At 36.2% G+C, this 24964-nt stretch overlaps 1 protein-coding gene across 2 annotated transcripts; it reads left to right on the top strand.

The window, feature by feature from the left end:
* The first annotated feature begins 10696 nt into the window (after positions 1-10696).
* Positions 10697-24184, top strand: entpd6 (ectonucleoside triphosphate diphosphohydrolase 6). Of its 2 annotated transcripts, none has more exons than XM_079833920.1 (14): positions 10697-10842; positions 11308-11631; positions 13167-13243; positions 13378-13521; positions 14979-15054; positions 17332-17367; positions 17597-17685; positions 18234-18313; positions 20613-20677; positions 21160-21261; positions 21477-21617; positions 21720-21776; positions 22653-22768; positions 22938-24184. In XM_079833920.1, exons 2-14 carry the CDS (start codon positions 11379-11381, stop codon positions 23028-23030), a joined length of 1329 nt encoding a protein of 442 aa, XP_079690046.1. In that variant the 5' UTR covers positions 10697-10842; positions 11308-11378; the 3' UTR covers positions 23031-24184. The 2 variants fall into 2 exon arrangements, with proteins under 2 accessions (XP_079690046.1, XP_079690047.1); XM_079833921.1 differs by having other exon boundaries at positions 21163-21261; positions 22938-24059.
* Positions 24185-24964: the final 780 nt, after the last annotated feature.

Here is a 24964-nt window from a genome sequence, read left to right as displayed (position 1 = left end):
ATAATATATGGCAGTTTTGTTCAAAAGAATGCTTGAAACTCACTATAAATTATTCTTTATGTGTAACAAAAATGAAAGCATAAATTAAAAGCATTTCCATTTGATAGACTAAAAGCCTGTGCCTCAGCAGATTCTTTCACTGTGTGCATCAGATGCTTGCAAAGCTGAAATGTCAGCGATATTTATATAATTTAATGGCGATGTTAAAGAGTATCTTATTGATGGAATATCTCTTAATTTTTATAGCTTATCTCATTGCAGGCCAGAAATCCAAGTTAACACGGATTAAAATGTCACAGGAAAGACATCAGGAGGCAGACATCTCTATGAGTTAATCTTCTCACCCACTAATGAGTCTTCTACTGGATTGCTTAAATTAAAAGCAAATGTGAAGAGTGATTTGGCTGGCTTGCTGAGAGCCTGCCCCACTCCGTAACGCATTAAGTGATTTGATTTCGCTCTCATTACTGTAATAAAGCCCTGTTAGGACTTAACAATGAAATGACTAGGTTATCCGGATATTAAACTGTTCCTGTTCAGAGCTCAATCAGGGTTAATGACAATAGGGTTGCAAAGCCAGCTGAACAAAAGAATGAAGACTTTGGGAGAGGGCTATAATATTTAGGGGTTGAGTACTCTTTGAACTGCTTGATATTATATTTATTGACTTTGAATACAATTTATTTTAAAAGATTTGGGAAAAATGAAAATAAAAAGGGGTAAAAGAGCATACTTTTCATCCAAAACAGAAGGTCTCGTTCCACTGCAGTAAATGTCAGCTAAACTCTACAATGTCTATAACAAGCTCTGAATGGAATTTCTGATTGGAAATCTGATGGGAGCAGCTTTTACAGTGAAATCTCCTCTCCTGTTGCTCTTAATATAAGAAAAACACTGTAACACAGTGACAGGCTATAGGGTTAGGGATCCATATTTAAAGGGTTAGTTGTTCACCCAAAAATTAAAATTTCTGTCATTAATTACTCACCCTCATGTAATTCCAAACCCGTAAGCCCTTCGTTCATCTTCGGAACACATATTAAGATATTTCTGATAAAATCCGAGAGCTCTCTGACCCCTCCATAGACAGCAATTTAATTACCACTTTCAAGGCCCAGAAAGGTAGTAAAGACCAGTGTTAATTTTGACAGCAAATTTTGATTTAGTTTTAGTCATATTTTAGTCACCTGAATTGTTTTTAGTTTTAGTCTAGTTTTAGTCGACTAAATATACAATTTTAGTCGACTAAATCTACAGTAGATTTAGTATCCTAAAATCGAATGAGTTTAGTTAAATTGTGATATATTAAGCATTACATAACCGACTGTCACTTGAACTGATATTTTGACATAATTTTGTTTTTGACATTAAAAATAGCCTACACGAAAGAGAGCTCAATTCACTTTTTTTTTTTTTTTTTTTTTAAACATCTATATCGTTTTTATAACCTTGTATTTCTGTTTTAGTTAGTAGGCCATATCAGGTTAAGCTGCTAAAGCTTCAAATAAGTTTATTTTTATTTCAGTTAACATTTATTTAATTTCAAGATTTTTTTAAATGTTTTTTTAGTTAACTATTATAACCCTGATACTTTGATACTTTATTGATATGTAAAATTCTGGTCTTTCCTCCTGACTATGAATTAAATGGGAATTAAAATAAATACAGTTTATTGTGTAACCAAAAACAAATATATAATATAGTTCGAAAAACACATTGACTCTTATTTTGAAATGTCTGTGCCTTACTATTGCAGTTGCAGGAGCGCATTCAAGTTCAGGAGATAAAAAATGCGTTGTAACAACCGTCTAAAACATATTACTAACATCGTAAAGTAAAAGTTGTCATTATTCATTAGCATTAGTTCATAAACAATTGCCTGGCATAAATGTGCGCTATTCATTGATTGTGAGCCGCTCTGGAGTGCTGTATTGGGGATGAGCCTGTAGAGCGTGAAACAGCGCTGTGTTTTCCCGCCGTTAGATCAGCCCGTTCAAATCAAATGTGCGCATCTGTTACACAAGACATCAGTTCTGACTGGATCTCTTCCCTAATCGTCCCTCCCTAACATTTTCGTCTCGTTTTTATTTGTTGACGAAAATGACAGTTGATTTTCGTTATAGTTTTTGTCATCCAACACTATTTTTATTTAGTTATTGTCTCGTTTTCGTCAGTGAAAAAAGGTTGTTGACGAAAATTATGATGAAAATTATTCGTCAACGAAATGAACACTGGTAAAGACATCATTAAAATAGTCCATGTGACTCCAGTGGTTCAACCTCAATTTTATGAAGCAATACGAATACTTTTTGTGCGAAAAAACCCCCAACTTTATTCAACAATCTCTTCTCCTCTGTGTCAGTCTCCTACGCTGTTGACGTAGTAAATACAGAGCAGCGCCAGAATGCCAGCTTACCATTGGCCGATGCTGTTCATGTGAGCACCACGAAGTGCTGCACTGTTTACCCTAGGTCAACATCGTAGGAGACTGGCACAGACAAGAAGAGATTGTTGATTAAAGTTGTGCACAAAACGTATTCTCATTGCTTCATAAAATTGAAGTTGAACCACTGTAGTCACATGGACTATTTTAATGATGTCTTTACTACCTTTCTGGGCCTTGAAAGTGGTAATTAAATGGCTGTTTATGGAGGGGTCAGAGAGCTCTTGGATTTCATCAGAAATATCTTAAAGGTGTGATGAATTGAGAAATCAACTTTCCTTTGAGCCTTTGGTATATAAAAGTTCATGGTGATATAGGAATATCCTGTATGTTTCAGAACTGAAAACGTCCTTGTTAGTCAAAGAAAAGATTTTATAGACACCAGGCCCAGAAAACGAGAAATCTCAGAATATGTCGACTATTGACATAGTAGCCCACCGACTTGTGGAGCTAAATGATGCGGAATCGATTGTAAACAGGATAGAGGTCGAGACTGGATTTGCAGACATATTGAGATTAAAACACAATGTTGTGCCTTCTATATTGGATCTGACAGGAAAGGTGCAACACACACTTATGTGAGTAAAACACGTTTTTTATATGTTAGTATTGCATTGTTACAGATTGTTTGATATCTATGATTACATACCTTAGACCGCTGTCACAGGCTGGAGAAGGTGTTATTGGTTCATTCGTGATCAGACTCGGACTTGCAACGCCATGCTCGCAAAGCCCAAAGTCCCGGGGTTATGTGCTTTTCAGACGGGCTATCACCGGCCTGCCGACGCGCGGGTGATTCCTTCAGGTTGCCGTTTGCCACACGCTGTCACTGACAGGGGAGCAGAAGCTCATTAAATATGCAAATCTTATCCAATCCTAGCCGTGGGCGTTTACTTCCAAGTCTTCAGTGCAGTACGCCCATCCAAATCGACGTTTTTCAGAGAGCCTCAAAACCAAGGCAGAAAGTAGCATATTACTTATTCATTATGATGTTTTTGAATGTAAAAACCACACAAACGTCATAAGTTGACCTCAGACAACAGTATAAAAAAATAAAAAAGCCAGTTCATGACCTCTTTAATTTGTGTTCCGAAGATGAATGAAGGTCTTGGGGGTTAGGAACGACATGAAGGTGAGTAATTAATGAATAAAGTTGAGGTCATATGATTGCTGCAGTAGCGCTTATCTTTGTCTGCCGGGTGGCTTCCTGGTGCATGTGAAGGGGATTTTAAACAGTGACAGTTATCACCCCCTTTATCACTGTCCTTTCATATTAGAACAAAGAACAGCTAATCCTCATAAATTTATTGCTAATACCAAAGCATTGTTTTTTCCCCTTTTTTTCTGTTGTTGTAAAGCATGAAATTGGTAGGGAAATAGGTGTTCAAGAGGACAGACCATCATATTTTATAATGGTCCCTGACACATAGCAACATGCTATGTATCATCGGTAATAAAATATTTATGCATTATGGCAAAAGCTAATAAAGTCATTTTAATTATACAATTTCCATTTTATTTCAATGTATCAAGTTCATATTAAAAAAATTACTTGGACTCCATTGCCAATAAGAATACTGTTTTGGTTTGATCCTATCAATGGTTGGTAAAGAAGATCAATTGCACCCAGTGTGGAGAGGGCAAAAAAGAAGGGTTAAATTCACCTTTGACCTCCTGACAATTCAGTCTGTTCTTCATTTGGGGTTCCTCAGTGTTATCACATGCTAAACTTAACACACATCTTTCAGTGTTTCAGGCTTTTAGTGTGTTTTTTGCTGGTAGGACTGATACTGTTTTTTGTTGTTTTTTTTTGTTTTTTTTGTCTTGTCCAAATGAACTAAAGTGATTGGTGGAGAGAGAGTCAGAGAGGATTTGCTTTTAGTTGGGATTCTCCCTTGTTTTTGTGATTTACAGAACGTTTCCTTCAGATTAGCCAGCCCACGCAGAGCACATTAACTAAAGTAAATTTATTTAAATTATACCATTATTATTATTATAATTTCCCTTGTCTGCCCTCAGAAAAACATTATATAATGAATCAAAAAGGCATTAGCTGCTTTATCCTTTTATTTTCCATCTATAAAAGGTAGTATGTTGGTGGATGAGAATTGGATTTGAACAGGCTAATGCCATCCATAACAAATGAGAGTCTGGATGAGGTTTTAACATACAGCAGAGCATCATGGGAAATCGCAGAGCTGTTACCTTCCTTAAGGACAAATGGATACCTTTTTTTTCTTTTTTAAATAAAAAACACCATATCATGGTGGCATACTCCAAAAATGATCAAGTAAATAATGCAAAAAAATGTGCTTGCCTTTTGAGGTTTGGTTTGCAAAGTTCTAACAACATACAACTTTCAGGTACACAAGTTAATGTATCTTGATACAGCTTTTCTATTATGATATAGAATCAATTGTCAAACCCCAAGCAAAACAAGGTTGCATAAATATATGGTTTTCGATAGTCATGAATAATTTAATTATTTATTAATCTACTCACAAATTTTAAGTCATTGCAACTACATATTTTAAATTCAGTCAAGATATTTTCTTAATGTAAATAAGTATACTGTAAATAAGTCCCATTTTAAAAAGCCATTCAAATTGTTGCCTTTATTTTTAAAGTTCAACGAACACCTCATCATTTACGACTTCTGTAAGATACTTTGACAAATGTTACAAGTCTTCTTTGACTGTGAGTTTAATTGTTAACAATTATAGGTGCTTGGATGATCTCAGATAATGTTACATCAACCTTTAATGGTGGTTGAAACCTTTGAAATGCTTTCAGAATGTGTTCTATATAGCTAAAAATCCCTCTGCGTTTTAAATACATCTATAAATACTTTGCCTTAACCAGCAAATACTGAAAGAGGGGCTTTACCATGTGACCCCCCCCCACTCTCTTCATGTATACTCTTTCGCATACATGTAATACACGTGGTGCTGTAAGGAGGATTATTAGGAAGGATTTAGAGCAGGATTTCATTCACAATAAGTAGAATAATTGTTAATCGATGATTCCTATTATACATCTTTTAAATCCTCAGTTGGAGAACATCTGGACAGCGAGAAATGTGTATTTTCTTCAATTTATCCTCCTGTTATTATATGTTGTATATGGTATATGTTGTCCAAGGACCATGCAGGACACATAGTATTATTAAATGTGACTAAGCCTGTTTCTCATGTTCAGATATGTGGTGGTACAGTTTGGTTGTAATTGCGTGTGTGTCATTCGTCTCTTCTCATTCTGTTACATAGAGAGCAATAGTGTTAGACAGTTTCTTAAGAGTCTAAAATGAAAGTATTTGAAAAGACAACAAAAAAATGACCTAATCCCATTGGATTATTTACGCTGCCTTCTACACGATTAAACTACAAAAATGAAATGAAAATGTGTGTTCAATGGGATTTTCGGGGAATTTCCAGCAACATTGCTTGAAAAAACCCCCCCACTGATAATAAGGAACAATAACTAATTCTGTTACAGCAGATCTAATGTTATTTCGCCCACCAATCCCCCCTCCAAACATGCACACTAAGGCATCAGAGTCTTGTATTCTCAGATTAACCAATGACAGCGGGATTAGACTATTGTTTCATTCTAGGAAGATCTTAGATAATGTCTTATTCTGTGTGTGTGTGTGTGTGTGTGTGTGTGTGTGTGCATTAAAGCTGTGAAAAAAAGTAATCTAAGCTATTACAAAACAAAACATTGCATTCCTAATAAAGAAATGCATTCAAAAGACTTGTACATGGACAAGGGGTTTAAACATCAGGATAAAGTAGAGGTTTACACAGAGGCGATCACATTACTATATGATCCATTGCATGCCATTTAAGTTTAAATATGCAACATGCACATTCATTGATTTAAATTGTTTAACAAATTTAGACTTTTGTGGAAAATCCATCTGGATTATGGGAACTTGTTTACTTTAATTATAAAACAGCTTCACTGTTTCACTTTCAATAACTTTCCATTTAAAAAAATACTAGGCAGATTAATGGATGCGGGTATATCAGTGAATGTCTGTGTATTTCCACCCGTTTTATGTCAGTTGGGTCCAAGTGAACTGGACTAGTGGTCTGACTATAGAGAGTGATTCTTAATATTGTGACGTAATTGCTATGAGTTTGCTTTGAATGGTTATGCAGACCACATCACTAATGGTCTAATCATTATTGTTAAAAATGTGAGTGAGAGATTAAGGGACCATTAAACATTAAATTGCTAAAAGCTATTAAGAGCTTACATGTTAAATTGCATACACTCTAATGCTGTATGGAGGAATTTTGGAGTATGAGTGGTTTGTTTAACCTGTTAACTGTCATCCCCTGGTTGTAATTTAATGCTTTTAAATACAGACCTACACTCTTAGAAAAAAAAGGTTCAATTGGGTGCTATATAGAACATTTGTCACCATTCTGTTTAGTTTTGTTCATGGACTTTCCGTTTGTTTTCATATGTCACATGTTTCTTTGTTCAGTTTCCCGCCACTCGTCTGTCTCCCTGGTTACCGTCATTGAGTTCATTTAGTTCTGTGTCCTGTTAATTATCTCGTTTCTGTCTGCTATTTAGTTCTTCCCTTTTCACTCAGTCTTTGTCCGGTCACCGTTATGTTAAGTTGTGCTGTGTTGTGCTGTTGCCTGTCTGCCTGCCTTGAGATTATTTGTAATTGAACTACGTTTGGAACTTGATTCATCTGTATTCGTCTTCCGGCCTGCACACACCCCTGAAAACATTAGGGTTCTTGACTGAATAAAGATTCCTTTATGCCCAAAATATAAGGAGAAATGTCTTAAATACTTGCATAATGCATTCATGTTTAACATTTTTTTTCTAGGGATAAAGTATGTTTACAAGCCGTTTAATTCATTAAATGTAACTACAAAAAAACTATTTAAAACTAAATCCATAAAATGATCCCATGATGGGAACCTTTAAAAGGTTAATGAAGTGCCTAACAGAACATTTTAGGGTTCTAAATTCTTCCAAGAGTGTAAAGTTAATCTGTTTTTTTTTTTTTCAAAGAAGTGGAAGCAAAAAATGAAAGTGTAAAAACATTAACTGTACAGCAAATACTGAATTAACATTTATAATTACATACAAAAGATACACTATATTACCTAGAGTTTTGGCACGCCTGCCTTGGGGGCATGAAATTGTCCAAATGTCTTGTTATGCTGAAGCATTAAGAGTTCCTTTCACTGGAACTAAGGGGCCAAGCCCAACCCCTGAAAAACAGCCCCAGACCATAATCCCCCCTCCACCAAACTGTACACTTGGCACAGTGCAGTCAGGCAAGTACCGTTCTCCTGCCAACCACCAAACCCAGACTTGCCAGACAGAGAATCGTAATTCGTCACTCCAGATAACACGCCTCCACTGCTCTAGAGTCCAGTGGCGGCGTGCTTTACACCACTGCATCCGACGCTTTGCATTGCACTTGGTGATGAAAGGCTTGGATGCAGCTGCTTGGCAATGGAAACCCATTCAATGAAGCTCTCTACGCACTGTTCTTGAGCTCATCTGAAGGCCACAGAAAGTTTGGAGGTCTGTAGCTATTGACTCTGCAGAAAGTTGGCGATTTCTGCACACTGTGTGCCTCAGCATGCGCTGACCCCGCTCTGTGATTTTATGTGGCCTACCACTTCTTGGCTGAGTTGCTGTTGTCCCCAATTGCTTCCACTTTGTTATAATACAGTTGACCGTAGAATATTTAGTAATTTCACAAATGGACTTATTGCACAGGTGGCAACCTATCACGGTACCAAGTTTGAATTCACTGAGCTCCTGAGAGCGACCCATTCTTTCACAAATGTTTGTAGAAGCAGTCTGCATGTCTAGGTGCTTGATTTTATACACACGCACAATCATGGAAGTGATTGGAACACCTGAATTCAGTGATATGGAGGGGTGTCCCAATACTTTTGGCAATTATAGTGTATATTGGTCACACTTTAGTTTAGTCCAATTCTCACTATTAACTAACTTATTAACTACAACTTTTGCCTCAATAAACTCCTTATTAATAGTTAGTAAAGTAAGTAAGTTTAGGTATTGGATAGGATTAAGGGACGTAGAATATGGTCATGCAGAATAAGGCATTAATATGAGCTTTATAAGTACTAATAAACAGCCAATATCCTAGTAATATGCATGCGAATATAAGCAACAAGTTAATAGTGAGAATTGGACCCTAAACTAAAGTGTTACTGATATATTTTACAAAATAATTTCAATGCCAAATGTCTAACCAAGTCATGTTCCAAATTTAAATTGATTTCACAAAAAAATAGTTTGCTAAAAGGTTTGAAGTAATGTTTCCATGTAATGCAATGTCCAATTTCAAAACGTTTTTCACAGGATGGATTTTAAATGCTTAAGTTTTTGAATGAGACCTGTATGATGACTACTATATGTGAAATGGGGAAAAAGGCGATTAAAAAGTGCACCAAGTGTCCTGCTACCAGGACACTGACAGTTAACAGACTTAACAAACACTGTTTTTGGAAGATGAATGAATAAATCTTGTGGTGGAGAATATGCAGCTAAATATCTCTTCAGCTAAATGAAGAAAATGAACAGCAGAAGCTTTGTGAAAACACCTTGTATTACTAATACATTTGTTGATCTTCCCTCCCTTTTTTCTCTTCACAATCCCTGTGCAGTATGCAAACTGCCACTCAGCCCATTATTGGTGAGTGAAAAGACAGAGATTAGGTCATTTATTAGGGCTGAGGGGGCGTTTTGCTTTCTGCTGCAACTGTTGCGGTACGTCTGTAATGACTGCTTAAGATATAATGGGGGAAGTCATGTATGCATCGCTCTTTGAGGGGGGCGGTCAGAGTGCAACAGTTTGGAGGGATGGCCATCGCCCCCTTCCCCCTCAAGAAGCCCGCCCTCATTGATTTTTGATAAGTGAGAATAGTCTTATATTAGGCGGTCCGTTGCCCCTCACCCCCTGCTGGACCTTGTGTCCTAGATAGATGCACTCACTCACACACACACACACACACACATGCATGTAAAATGAGAGCATATGGTCCTTTCAAGCTCGCACTGTGCTCGCAGACACACTCAGTGGAAAGCGTCAAATGAATATCATCAAAACCATCTCCACCCCCTCACAGGGACCTCTCATTATAGGTCACTCATTGGCTGAAATAATTCACGCTCAGATGGGGGTGTCGCATGTTGCATGAGAAAGTGTAGGAGGGAACCACAGATTGGCCCATATAGCAGGCCTAATGATGGTTAATTAAGGTAATGAATGGAGATGCGCCACAGGTCATGTATAGTTGCCACAGCCTGGTAAACTTTAACAAAACTCACAGGTCCTCAGTGGAGAGACCAGCTGGTGCCATATTGAAAACAGCACAATGAAAGTGTAATTGGCTCTCTGGGTCTCAGGAGGTTAAGAGAGAAGCATTAAACAGTAAAACATGTGCTGAAACTGTTGCTCTTATAAACAAAAAACAAGCACACATTTCATAAATAGAAGATTGATTGGTTGTCAATCACAAAACAATAGATGTATACAGTTAAAAAAGAAGATTGGACTGGAAATGTATTTGGACTAATGCCATCATTTGTTTGCAGTCATGATGCATGAATTTTGTTTTCTAATGCAATGAAAATTCATACATTTTAAATGTGTCTTAAGTGCCCAAAAGCTTTTTTGGCCCACCCTATGTCTACTTAACTTGATTCAGATGGGATCATTTTAAATGAAATGAATCAAAGGATTACATTTTTAAAAACAATACCACTATATGGAAGTGGACATTTTTTGGATACTGCAATTCAGAACCAATTACTTTCCTTGGGATTTTAATTTCAGTAAATTCCATCATGTAATTCCCTTAAACAAAACGAATGGGCTCAAATGGGAATCATAAAGAAAAAAAGTAAAGTAAACAATTCATTTGCTTACAATCTAATCTAAATGACATTACAACCAACATTAGCCTATTAATGTTCGTTTAAGGCATGTCAGGATGAATATAGAAAATAAAGCAAAGTAACAAAAACATTCAAGCCGATTTAACAACGAGGCCTACGTAATTGTGGATTTCTCTAGCAAAAGGATTTGAACATAAAACATATTTATTATATTTTTTATAAAGCAGTATCATCTATTATAATTATAGCATTGCTGCAAGTGGTTGTGCGAGGGCGCGTCTGTTTTTTCGACCGCGTGACGTACGTGTCCGCTCACGTCATCTCATCTCCACGTTGCACGGTACTGACGTAATCAAAACGAGACCAGAAGAGTTTTGACAATTTTTCCAAAAGGAATAACATGTCAACATCTGACCATGGCTATTCGTCGATACAGAAAACACGACTCGCATCCGAGAGAATATGATCGTGCTACAGAGAACTAGGTATAGCGATCTTAAAAATTATAAATTACACACGGAAAATGACATTGTGTCATAACAATAAGATGTATCTATCTATTCTCACGTTATTCTCGAGACATGAGACAAAATAAAGTACAAGTGTTTATATAAAGTTATTATTTTAGATGAATATGCTCACCGTGTTCCAAAGTGTGTATTTTTTGCCTATCGCCAATCATGGTTCAACATGACAGATACAAAACATAATGTGTCAAATATTTGCTATTGTAACTTAAATAGCTTCATAGTCAGAAAATCTTGTAATGTTGACAAAATAACCTTATTTTTCATATAACGCGTACATTAATTCAGCAGCTGTTTTTAACGTGTAAATCTTTGTTAGCTTTGTTAGTCATCATAACTTCTCATTTAAAATGTAAACACATAATTTATATTTATCTTTATCTCATAGCAAATTAAAATTTTGGATATTATGTTTTTCTGTAGGTAGTGGAGAGAACTGTTGAGCCTGCTGCATTGGGAAATTGACTCCACATCATGTACCTCTGGCTGCCATTATGAAGTTCCCAAAGCTAGCTTTCATCTTTATGTTTGTGGGATGCCTGGTGCTGTACCTCACCTATGTCAAACATCATTATGATGACTCCAAGCCACCAGTATCTGACCAACTGCCCAACTTTAGGATGGATACCCATAAACATCCGACCTCAGCTCAGGTGGTCAGTGAAAATTTCCAGTATGGTATTATGTTTGATGCTGGAAGCACTGGAACCAGGATTCACATCTTCAAATTTCAGATGGAGCCAAATGGTATGTTACAATTTAAGGGGTATTTGAGTACACTCAAAGACTAATAATCAAAATGTTCAAATTAAGGGCATAAAGGGTCTCTAAAAGACCACATTTCACTTTTTCATAACAATGACTTCAGAAATGTTTTCTGTATATGTAGTCTTCAAATCTTTATGTACAACAGAATAGCAAGCTGTGTTGTTTTCGTCAATTGATACAAATCTAAAATAAAATGTAAATAAAAATGAAAAAATGCGTTGCTTTTGAAGTTGAAGTGCTACAATTATCAAAACTGAAATAAAAACAAATTAAAGCTAAATTAAGATAAAAAAAAAAAAAAGCTTAATCAAATGTAATTAAATACTAAAATAGTTTATAAATAATACTAAAATAGCACTGTGGTGAACATATTTCCCACAAAATAATAGTTACTAAAGTTATTGGTAAAAGGTAAATTTCAAAGATATTACAATAAATCTGATCAATCATAATAAATATTAATTAATGTTAAATAAATTATGATTATGATTTTGTATTAGTACCAATAAATATGGCTATGGTGTTTTTTTAAGGGCTGGCTAGATCACTTTATCTATTTATATATAAAACAAATTGTTATATTTAAAAACTAGTAGCTGACTAGTAATGTAATGCACACTTACTTAATTAATTATTTACTTTCAATCTACAACCTTACTGCCAAAACCATAGTGTTACTATAGTAAAACCAGGGGTATGTTGACTGTGTGCTTGTTATCCATAGATATTAGGTTTACTGCCTAGCGTAGCGTTGATCGCTCAATGGCTTAGTTATTGCATCCCAATTCTGAGCTAAATCAGTTAAGTGCTGCTTTAGCCTTTATTGTTAAACCTATGATTGTCATATTATAATGGACATCAAGTAGTCTATGCTATCAGGCACGCACACACATGCACGTACATATCCTAGCTAAGCCTGATCGGTCAAAGGTCACACCTTATGGTTAGATTTTGTCAGTGGCTGGAACATTTGTTTATAACGTTCATTTTGCAAACTTAGATATAAGCCATGTGGAACCCTACTACTGCAGTTAATCATTGTTACACATAGCCTTTTATGAATATACTTCAAGTTTGGGGTTGGTGAAAAGCTCAGCAAGGCTGCATTTATTTGATAAGAAAAAATACAGTAAAAACAGTAAAAATTAGAAGAGACATTATTACAATTTAAAATAACAGTTTTATGTTTAGTATATTTTTAAATGTAATATATTTCTGTGATGCAAAGCTGAATTTTCAGCATCATTACTCCAGTCATCCGTCACATGATCCAATTTATTTCAGCATATGAGCATAATATTCTAATATGCTGATTTGGTCCTCAAGAAACACTTATTATTATATCGTGATAAGTGCGAAATAACAGCATTAACTGTAACACATTTTTTGTAACAATGTAAAATTCTTTACAAAAGAAAAACAAAAATAGAGGTGGTGTGTTAATATATTTTTAGAAATAAATGTTATGATTTTATGACTTTTAAAAGCTAACATTTGTCTTTGTGTGTTAACAGAAGCTCCAAAATTAGCTCACGAGACATTTAGAGCTATAAAACCTGGACTGTCTGCATATGCTGATGACCCAGAAAAGGTAACCAGTAAAATGTGATCAAGTTTTATAGTTTTGAACACTTCGCGAATGCCTTTATAGCGAAAAAGTTATAGTATCTTTTCTGTCTGCAGTTTGATGGTCATATTAATGTAGCCGATGTTATTGTTTTACAGAGTAAGGAGGGGCTGTTGGAACTGTTAAAGGCTGCTAAAGACACGGTTCCTGAAACGTTATGGAGTTCTTCACCTCTTATGCTCAGAGCCACGGCAGGGCTCAGACTGCTGCCTGGTGAGAAGGCCAACATCCTGCTGGACAAGGTCAGAGAACCATCAGTCGCCAAACAAGCCTTCACTGTATAGAGTGGTGAAGGGATGACGTCAAAACCCAGAAGACTTAATTCGCCAGTGGTTCCCTCAAGATTTTCCTATTGGGGTTTTCAATTTATTATTGAATTAAGGTCTGTGGCAAACATAACATGAAGATACTTGAATGTTTTGCTCTACAACGTAAATTACACAAACCCATATTGTGAATTTTGAATCTGTTATTTTTTTCTTTTTAACAAACATACAGTTTTTTTGTAAAACATACTGTTTCATAAGTGTGGGCACGTTTTTAATAAGTCACTAGATAAGGCTATATCTACATTAATCCGGATACATTTGAAAACAGCGTTTTCGTTTCAGAATTCTCTCGTCCACACTGAAATGTCGGAAAACGCAAAATTCACCTCACTGCGCATGCGTAAACCCTTATAAAAGCTCTCTTAGATGATGCAGACAGAACAAGTCATAAAGTTATCATGCAATTTCTTCTGGCAGGATCATTTTATCACCATTAACTGATGCTTCAAGGTCGCACTCACTCACCATTATGTTTGGTCTAAAACGCAACTGCCCTCATGTTTTTTCTTTTCTTCAAAGTTATGTTTTTGGCCTTTTCGTGCCTTTATTGAATAGGACAGTAGAGAATTTGACAGGAAAGCATGGGGTGGAGAGAGAGGGGAACGGGATCGGCAAAGGACCTAAAGCTGGGAATCGAACTCGGGTTGCCGGAGGGCTATTGGTGCCGACAATTGCTCAAATGTTTTTCTGCAGGAAAGCAAATGCGAGTAAATTTTCTGTCATCTCTCCAGGACTCCAGAGTGTTCAAAGTAACACATTTTAGCAACTGTGTAAAAGTGTACAGCACAATACTGGTAAACATGAATATCTATTGATACAATATGCGTCACACGACTAAACATGTGCTATCGTTTTCAAATACCTCTGTTTGCATATGTATCCACTTTGGAGAGCTTTTTTAAAAAGCTCAGTTTTCTTTAAATTTAAAAATGCCATCTCAGTGTGGACGGAAGGCCAAAGCGGAGAGAAAAAGATGCGTTTTCAAACAAAAACGTATTAGTTTGGACAAGGCCTAAGTACGCTTGAAGCGTGAGTCTGCAGTTTTACATTGTTGAACAAAACATTCAAGTATCGTCAAGTTATGTTTACCACAGATCTTATTTTACTCATAGATTTGAAACCTATAATAAAACCCCTTATAAAAATCTCTATACCCTCTCACAAATAGTACTCAGGGCTAGTGCTTTGAGTTAACTAAATGTATACTGTCTTATTTTGTTGTTGTTGCAAAGCAGCTTACAAATGAGGAATACTACAACACAGTTTTAATAGATGAGAGCTGTCTCTTCAGGCATTTCTTGTTCAGCTTGTCGTCTCAGTATTTCCGAAACATGTCTTGCCATGTTAAACCTGAAATCTCTCTTCTGCAGGTGAAGGAGGTGTTTAGCGGATCCTTGTTCTTCTATAGACCGGACAGTGTGTCAATCATGGATGGCACAGATGAAGGTACTGTGTCAATTACTCCTTTGCCCTACTTAATAATCTCCGATTTTTAATAAACCAGAGTGTTCGTTTTCAAATTGTAATCGAATATACTACATCTTTTCATCGTTGTGTAACCTACCATATATTGAAAGGAATAATCTAGTCAGTGTTGCAGTGTCACTTTTGTTTTGAGTCTAACGTAAAAAAAAATCTAAACTAAACAACCTTAATGTACTTTTGTAACTTAAATATATATTAGCCATGAAGTCGAAAACGTGACTTTACAGTCTCAGATAACAAATTTAACTGAGTTTTGTGTTGAACATTTTAGGGTTAATGTTATAATATTAGGAAAACTGAGGAAGCACATCCTGGAAATTCTAACAGATGACAAGTTCTTTTTTCTTTGATTTGTAATGTTGCAGTGTTTTGCTGAGCTATGATCCATGCGGGAGTCTGTCCGCCAGGAATGTGAAACCAGCAGATGTTTTACTGTACATCTCAAGCTCGTCATAAGCTTCTGGTCACTGCGGACAAGCATTTGCGCTCCAGGCATAAAGATATAAGTTGTAAATTGAAATTTTCTTCAGTAATAGCTTGAGCTGTGTGTGTATATTAACGATAGATAATGCGTATATGGGACTTTAATCCAATCCTTTAAAATAGTTCACACAAGTAATAATGAACCCAGAGGATAATGTCCCGTGTGCACTGTAATCTCAGCAAACAGATTAGCGGCCATTAATTTGCTAGGCAGTAAATTCCTTTTAAAGGAACAAACTAGCATGTGCAAACTGAGCGTTTAACAAAAGCCAGGTTAATTCTGCTTTTTGTTGATGTACAAATTGTATTTGCTTAATGGGTTGCAATTTGTGTTTGAAATTTTGTAAAATTAATGCTTAAAGTCCCGTAACCGGATAATCTCAGTCTCATTATCAGCATGAGTCTGAACTCTCCTGAACGCACCAGCTTACCCGACCAGATTAGTCCATCACAGCAAATCATACAGACTTATTGTTAATGCTGTTTCTAAGTGGTATATGTGAGGGAACGGCAGGGATGGAGTTTATAGATACTAAGTGAGTTTGGTTATTTCTGAGAGCTAAAGCCCCTTACTTTGTTAAGAAGCAACCTACATTCAAAACAAACATAGAGTTTATAAGAGTTTTAGCACAAAGATCCAATGATGCACTCACTCACTTACTCGCGTTGCCAGAGACTTTATAATCTGCCCGGACCATGACTAAATGTTAATGATAAACTCTTTAGATGCATGGATTCCACCAGTATACGATGTACACTACTGTTCAAAGGTCAGCGAGGTCAGTTCTTCTTTTTTTTCTCAGCATGGACACATTAAATAGATCAAAAGTGACTGTAAAGACATTTATAAAGTTAATAAAGATTAGACTATTTCAAATAAAGCTGTTCTTTTGAACTTTCTATTCATCAAATAAAAAACGCATTACGGTTTCCACAAAAATATTAAGCAGCTCTGGTTCAACTGTATCAACATTGATAATAAGAAATGTTTCTTAAACATAGTTCACTGATAGAAATAATTATTTCATTATTTACTTTCCCCATCAAGTTCTTCCAAACCTGAGTTTCTTTCTTCTGTTGAACACAAAAGAAGATATTTTGAAAAATGTTGGTAACCAAACAGTTGATGGAAGCCATTGACTTCCATAGTATTTTTTTCTACTATGAAAGTCAATGGGGCCCTGGGCCTGTTTGGTTACCAACATTCTTCAAAATATCTTCTTTTGTGTTCAGCAGAAGAAAGAAACTCAGGTTTGGAACAACTTGAGGGAGAGTAAATGATGACAGATTTTAAGGACCAAATCAGCGTATTAGAATGATTTCTGAAGGACCATGTGACACTGAAGACTGGAGTAATGATGCTGAAAATTCAGATCTTGTTAAATAAAAACTGCTAGTTTCTGATGTTGGGATCTGTCAGATGGATCTTCATATAGTACCTGCAGATGCTACACGTAGCCAGGAGTTTATTCTTATGCTCTTTATTCCACGGTTTATTCTTTTTTTTTTTTTTGTTAAAAATAATAGATTGATCCATCTTTCTCTGTATTATATATCTGTGCCTGGTCCAGCCATAAATGTGTAAGTGTGGGCAGTAAAGGATTAATGTATTTATCTGCCTGAAATGTTTTTGCAGCTTAGTTTCAGTAGGACTGCGAGAAAGTATTATGTTTTTATAGTACAATCTGAACTAAAAACTTTCAAGGAAAATGTAATTATTGTGCTAACAATTAATGCACATTTGTATTTACACAGGCATGTCAGCTTGGATCACCATAAACTTTTTAATAGGTAAGCAATTTTAGTAGTCACAGAATATGGCATGACAATTCAGTCAATGAACATCAACAGAACAATAACAAAGATTAATCTGGACAGAAATATATTAGTTTTTACCTTTCAACCACACCCTGCTCGCATGCAAACTTTTTTCTTTTGTTTTCTTCTTTACTTTTACTTGAAAATGTTTGATTCGTTCTTAGAATGAGTCAAAGTGATTTAAAAAGTCTCTCCTTCACAGGTGGTCTTCATGGTACTGAGACTCCTACAGTAGGCATGCTGGATTTAGGAGGAGGCTCGACCCAGATCACCTTTGCTCTACAGGATGAAGTGAGCCATGTACATGCATATACACAAATAGCTGTATACCCATGTTAATGAAGTCATGTCTCTCTTAACAACTACCGTGATGGTCTCCCATCCCATCCATTAATCCGCAAATGTCCTGTTAATCCCATAGGCCTTGTAAATGAAGGTTGTTGAACAGTGGGCTGAGAGAGTTAGAGAGATTCTTTCGCTTGAACTAGGTCAGGTCCTGTACAGGCGGTTTGGATTAAGGACCAATTTATTATGTCATTACACAGTTTCTCCGAGAGCTCTAGTTCCAAACATGAGCTCAGAGAGGAACTGCTCTACAGATTGCAGCTTACTTGTAGTTGCTGACAGATGTTGTGTTAAATATATAGTCTGGATTTAAAACTGCTACACTAGGCAGTTGCTGGCTAATATTGTATTGAAAAGTATTCTGGACATGAAACTGCAGTGGTGAGACTAGTACAAACTAGAATGGTAATGTTTGTCCTTCTACCTGCTTAAAAAGATAAGAATGCAACCTTTATGCATCACTATTTGCTTCTTTGTGTTTCGTTCCTGTACAGAAGACCATCCAGACCTCACCGATTGATTATGTGACATCGTTTCAGATGTTCAATATCAGTCACGCCCTCTACTCTCACAGGTAAAGTAGGCAGGGCAAAAAGTAGCGAATAAAGCATTTATTATGCTTTTGAATTCTGTAGAAGAGATCCTTCTGTAAAATCTTTCTTTATTTTCTTTATCTTTCTTTATTTTTTACCTGTACATATGTTCTCACTGAGCAATCTGAGAACGTATACATTTTAAACTATTTTGTAAAAAATAAATAAAAGTATAAAGACAGAAATCTATTAATTTAAATGCTAACAAGTGAATTCAGGCAACATAACATAATGTACAGCATGAAACATGGATATTCATTTTTAGATCTGTTGAATATTACATGTTTAAACTGTTTTCAATGATTACCGTTTAGTCAGCTTTGTAGAGGATGGTAGTTCTTAAAGGGTTACTTCAGCGATTAGCATTAAGCTTTGTATCAGTAGATTGTACCCGGTAGTATATTCGAATTATGGTACTTTCCCCCCTCATGTCCCCCTGAGACGAGAGAATTTTGCATTTTATTTCTGGAAAAAATCCTCCGATGACGCAAATATCGTCATTTTGCGTCATCTAAGGATTTTTTGGCCAGAGGCTAGAGACTACAGCCAGTAGTAGGAGCTAGTTCCGCATGTTTCAACCCGCCCATAGGGGTGGGATCTTACTCATAGAATGTAAATGCGCACGGCCGCTCGGCTCGGGCATTAATAACGGAGCGCTGCGGAGCAAAGTGAGTGTTTCCTATGAAAGTTAAGCTTCCATTGGCATGACTGGACACGCGTTGTGAATGACTGCCGCACTTACCTCAGCTCTGCTCAGCTCTTTGCTCTCATGATGAATGAAATCTGACTCCTGCTGCATTTGTGCCGTGACTTTCGTTCGGCTCACTCACACTTTATTGACAAGACACGTTCAATTTTGAATTGTAGTGTGTATTCTCTAACAGAACGAAATTATTTTATTACTATGAAACTCAAAACTACGGTGGGGGCGGTGCCGCGGTGGGCAAGTGATAACCAGTAGCCGTGGCTTTGGGAGTGGCCTCGTTGAGCAGCGAAGCAAGTGCATTCTGGGAGTTGTTGCCTTTTATCCACATGAGACAAAAATACATTTTCTGTTTTTTTTCAGTCTAGAAGACACCAAATTCAAAAATAATTTCACATTTCTACTACATAAATAACCCAGTTTAAATACACATTCATCTTCCAAGCGCTGAAGTACCCCTTTAATTTACAGCAGAAACTTTACTCTAATGTAAAAATATAGAAAATGAGCATGAAAAATTAAATATCCAAAATCGACTGATACCAATAATGATAAATAAAGATATAATCTATTTATATCTGCAGAATAAGTGATATAGTACATCATGCATTCCTCATGCAAGCCTTCAGTACATCTATTTTAAGAATCCTAAACACTAGGAGATATGGGATCAGCATATTACTCCATCCGTTTATAAACTTGCAGTCCACTAGCACTGGGATCAAACCTCTGCCCGATGTTTGACACCACCACCCGTTGGTTCCTTTGCTTGGTCAGGGGTGTCCAGGGCTTTCTAGGTTATGTTAGTTCAATGATTAGTGCCGACGGCGGTAGTGTTTATGAGGCAGTGTGTGTTGGCCTGGCCTTGCTCTCCTGATTGGAGTGTAATCACACAAGCTTCCAATTACAATCCCATCGCAGGACTCATTTCCAGATTACTAGAATTACTAGTTATTCACCGCAGGAGATTTAACACGACAAAAAAAAAGTCTTTAGTCATTGACATTTAAAAGGCAAGATCGTGTTGGATGAGGAATCACTTATGATTTATATTTATATGTAATAAAATACATATATACCGTACTGTTCAAAAGGGTGCTTTTGAAAGAAGCCTCTGTTCACCAGAGCTGCATTTATTTGATTAGAATACAGTAAAAACAGTGATATTGTGAAATATTATATTACTATTTAAAATAGCTGTTTTCTATTTGAAGATATTTTTTATTTATTCCTGTGATGGCAAAGCTGAGTTTTAACAGCCATTTCTCCAGTTTTCAGTGTCACATGATCCTTCAGGAATCATTCTAATATGATGATGTTCTGCTCAAGAAACATTTCCCCCTTTTTTTTTTATCAATGTAGAGCTGCTTAATATTTTTGTGTAAACCATGATACATTTTTTCAGGATTCTTTGATGTATAGAAAGTTCAAAAGAAGAGCATTTGAGAAGTATTAATTCCTTTAAACAAATTTTAAACAAAAAAAAACCTCCTAAACTTTTGATCAGTAATGTATTTGTATTTTTTGTATCTTGCATATTCATCCCTTTAAATGTCTCTGCTCTTCTTTCTCTGTAGTTACCTTGGCCTGGGGTTGATGTCAGCCAGACTTGCTGTGTTAGGAGGGTTTGAAGGACAGCCTTGTATGTGGTCTACAATCTCTCTTCATCTTTGGCTTTTAAAGACCTCATTCACTCGATAAATAAGCCATTATCTAATCTCTTAATAACACACTGAAGATTAATTCCTTGGTGGCCAGCTGTTGCTCTGATTTAGTTGAGGCCAGAGAGAGAAACTACTGTCAGTGCAATAGCTCATGCGTACAGTTTACTACTGAGATTTACATTTAGTACACTACAAATGTAATCAGATTTATTTGTTTATAGTTTTGTTTGTTGTGTGAGTGCATCCCGCTTCTCTCTGAGTGAGTTTTAAGGTTATTATGAGCAAAGACGAGCATGTATTTGTGTAAACGCGGTTTTATGTTTGGCCACCAGGTGGCACTGCAGAGCTCATGTTTGGATTTGTCTTCTTCAGCAGTGTCAAAGTTACTCCACATAGTGGCAGTAAAAATGCTGATATACATAAATAAATAATTTGGTGGCCATTTGTTTTTCTTCTTCAGTAGCAGGACCCCAAGAGCTGATTAGTCCATGTCTAGCCTCAGATTTCTCTGGACAGTGGGAGCATGCTGAAGTACTTTATACTGTTAAAGGCCAGAAAGCAGGTATGAAATGCATTGTCTGTCTGGGTTAGGTTTTTGTATTTATTCAACATTTAATTACTCCCCAGAATTGTATCATTATTATATATAAGACCCTATAAAATGCATATATAATATAGGTGTGCGAGTGTATGTGTAACATTTAATAACAGTCCTGTTTATCAATGAACAGTGAACGTGTGTTCTATTGAATCACTTGTGTATGTGCTCTGTTCCAGGGGAACCCATCTATGAGTCTTGTCTTAAAAAAGTTGAAAAGATGATCTACAAACGGGTGAGAAAAACAGAGGAAGTGAAAGACATGGACTTCTACGCATTCTCTTACTACTACGACAGGGCTGTGGATCTGGGCCTCATTGGTGAGAGATTAGTCAGATTGTTGTCATTTGATCTGATTCAAACATATTGTCTTTTTTTATTTTAAGAGTAACAATCACAAATACTTTGTGCCTCTGTCTCAGATGAAAGCACAGGAGGGACTGTCAGAGTCAGTGATTACATTGAAGGTGCCAAAAATGGTAAGTGTTTTTGTAATTGAATGTGTGTATTTGTGCAAGTAACTCCCATTTCAAAGTCTGGGGCCTGTATTTTATTTTAGTACTTTTATTCAGCAAGATGCACAAATTGATCAAAAGGGACAGTAAAGACTTTTACATTGCTACAATTTCAAATAAATGCTGTTCTTTTGAAAGCTCTGTTCATCACAGAATCCTGAATTTTTATCACATTTTCCACAAAAATATTTTTCAAAAAAGGACTGGAATCACTGGAATAAATGACATTTTTTAAATATATTAAAAAAGAAAATTCATATTTTCAATTGTAATAATATTTCACAAATAACTGTCTATTTTTGATCAAATAAATGCAGCTTTGGTGAGCACTAATGATTTCTTTACAAAAACAAAATCTTTCCGACCCCGAACTTTTAAACAGTAGTGTAAAATTACCAGCATTTTGTAATACGGCAGAGACCGTTTCAACTAGACTCTCCCCTGTGAAGGCCTCCTTCCCTTTTTTTCCCTTTCCCTCTGTACAGATATAAAAACACATATGCACACATGCGTATTCAAACGCGCTTGCCTATAGGCTGAAGTTGAGGATGGGGGTTGTTTAAGTGGTGCAAAAATTAAATAACTAATCAGTTTTACAACAGAAATTAATCAATCTAAAACTTACTTTAGCTTTTCTTCTAAAACAAAATACATTTCCTGTTATCACTGTAAAGCTGCTTTGAAGCAATCTGTGTTGCGAAAAGCGCTATATAAATGAAGGTGACTTGACTAATACGTTGTCAGCGTGTCATTATTTCTGTAATATTAGATTTTAAAAAGAATTCACTCAGTTACCTTCACTCAACAAAAAATTAATCCATTCTCCTCTTTGTGGTGCAGTGTGCAATAACATGTCAGCCGGAGGGATAAAGGAGACTCCGTTCCTGTGTTTGGATCTTACCTACATCTCGGTACTTCTTCAGGAGCTTGACTTACCGCCTGATAAAGAGCTGAAGGTGTGCTACTCTTGATTTACTCTTGATTCCTGACTTAATAGGACTGTGAAGTAGTTACTTAGTGACTTTTGAACACACATATGTGATTTATCTGTAATATTTTGAAGAACAAATGTCATGTGCGATGCTGTGATTTTTCTTTAACCGTATCATTCTGTTTAAATTCCAGCTGGCAAGACAAATAAATAACGTGGAGACTAGCTGGGCCCTCGGTGCCACTTTCCAGTGCATAGAGTCACTCCGTAAGCACGGAATGTGCTGAAAACAAAGACACTCCGCTAAACAACCCATCAAATAACTGACTGGTTTTTATGCTCTGGGAAAAATATCTACATTGATTGTATTTACCATTTTGTCATTGAACTTTATTGGAAAAATGTGAGTTTTTATACATACCTCTGACTTTTTGAATGTTTTCCTACTAAGATGTTAGGCTATGTGTGAAGGTAAAATGTATGTACTGGTCTGGGTGTTTACAGCATGTCCGAATCGTATTAGTTTCTTATTATTTTTTATTAAATTATTTTGTAGCTGGTAGATTGGTTTAATATATTGCATATGTTCAAACAAATCAAATGCTTATTATTAAATATAAACACTTCAGAGGATTGTTTTATGTTGCTAAGAACAGAGCAGTTACTGCCATGCCAATGTACTTTTCTCAAATGCAGGTGCTGTTTTATGTAGCCATATTATTTGGTATTATTAAGTGTATGAAATATGTTTATATGAAATGCCATATAAATATAACTGGAGAGTATTGAAAACGTTGCTTTGTGTGATGTATTGAGAGTGCAATTACACAAAGTTCACAAGAAGGTCAGAAAGTGAGACAGCAGGATGTGGTCTGGCTTGCGTTTGCTCCAGTCCATAGCTCCAGTCACGTCCTTCAACTGTACAGACATGCTGCTGTTCTTTCTTGGCACCAGCAGGTGTCACAACACTAGGGCCTGCAGGGGGTTGGGCAGCCCAAGTGTCACAATATTGGATATTACTCAGTTTTACTCATAGGATGTTGAAGATGTAAGTTTTCTAACAAAGGAACTTTGTTTCCTAATCTGTATAGCATTTACAAAATATGAGTTTCCTTTTTTTCCCCTTGTCTGTGAACATAACTTGCCTTGGAAGCGTTAGAGGCAAATTATGTGAGCGTTAGAGGCAAATGATGTGAGCGTTAGAGGCAAATGATGTGAGCGTTAGGGGCAAATGATGGGTATCTCAGCGAGGCAGTGGAAGCCATTGACCATATATTGTAAACAGTTTGAAAATACAGTGTCTTGTGCCTGAAAGCATAGCAACTTGCATTCCTGTCTAAATCCCATAAAACACAGGTTTTCAAACTGGGCTCCAGGGGGCCAATGAGTGCTGGAAAAGTCTAAATAAAAATAGGATTAAAGTAAATAAATAAATTGATTTAAATAAATAATACATCTACTGTAATGTAGTATGATAGATACGCAATGGCTTTTAAATTCTACAATGGGAAGCCTTTGCACTATGATGATCATACCTGGGGGTCCATGGTATCTAAGTTAAGTTGGGTATAATTTTATATAAATGTTTGAAAGTAGTTTTAGATCAATTATAGTCTGTTACTGCATGCCAAATACCCACATACTTGCAGAATTCAGCCTTCACTTCTAAACGTTTTCTATTGGATGCTGCCTGATTCTGGATCTAAATCAATCATGTGATTGATCAATCAATCATTTGTATTGCGGCCTCCTTGTCATTTCTGACTTATAACAAAAAAAACAACAATGTTTACAAGCTGATATGTTACAAAGTGTAACCCAGAAGTTTTTATAAGCTTTTGACCCACAAAACGAGCGTTTAAAGACACAAAAGTAGGCAATTGAGACAGTACGACATGCTGAGAACTACACCCACTAGAACGTAATCAGCGACAGGAAATATAATATATAAAACTGACATTTGGATATTTTACTTAACAGTGACAAAATGTTTACTGCACACATAGGCATGCTGAGGCACACCGAGTGTCAGGATCCCAAAATGTACCCATTCTTCCTGCTGATGCCTCACGTGTTATTGGCTGTATCCACTTTTGTCTCCTTAAACGCTCGTTTTTTGGGTTGACAGCTTATAAAAACTTATTTCTGTGTTTTTTTGGCTTGTTTGCTGTACACCCTGTCACATAGCAGCGTTTAAACATTGTTCTGTTTTTTGTTATAA

This window comes from Gobio gobio, assembly GCF_949357685.1.
Source record: "Gobio gobio genome assembly, chromosome: 13".
In the NCBI taxonomy this organism is placed as follows: domain Eukaryota; kingdom Metazoa; phylum Chordata; class Actinopteri; order Cypriniformes; family Gobionidae; genus Gobio; species Gobio gobio.
Note: the sequence above shows the minus strand (reverse complement) of the source record. Positions and strands in the feature narration are given on the sequence as shown.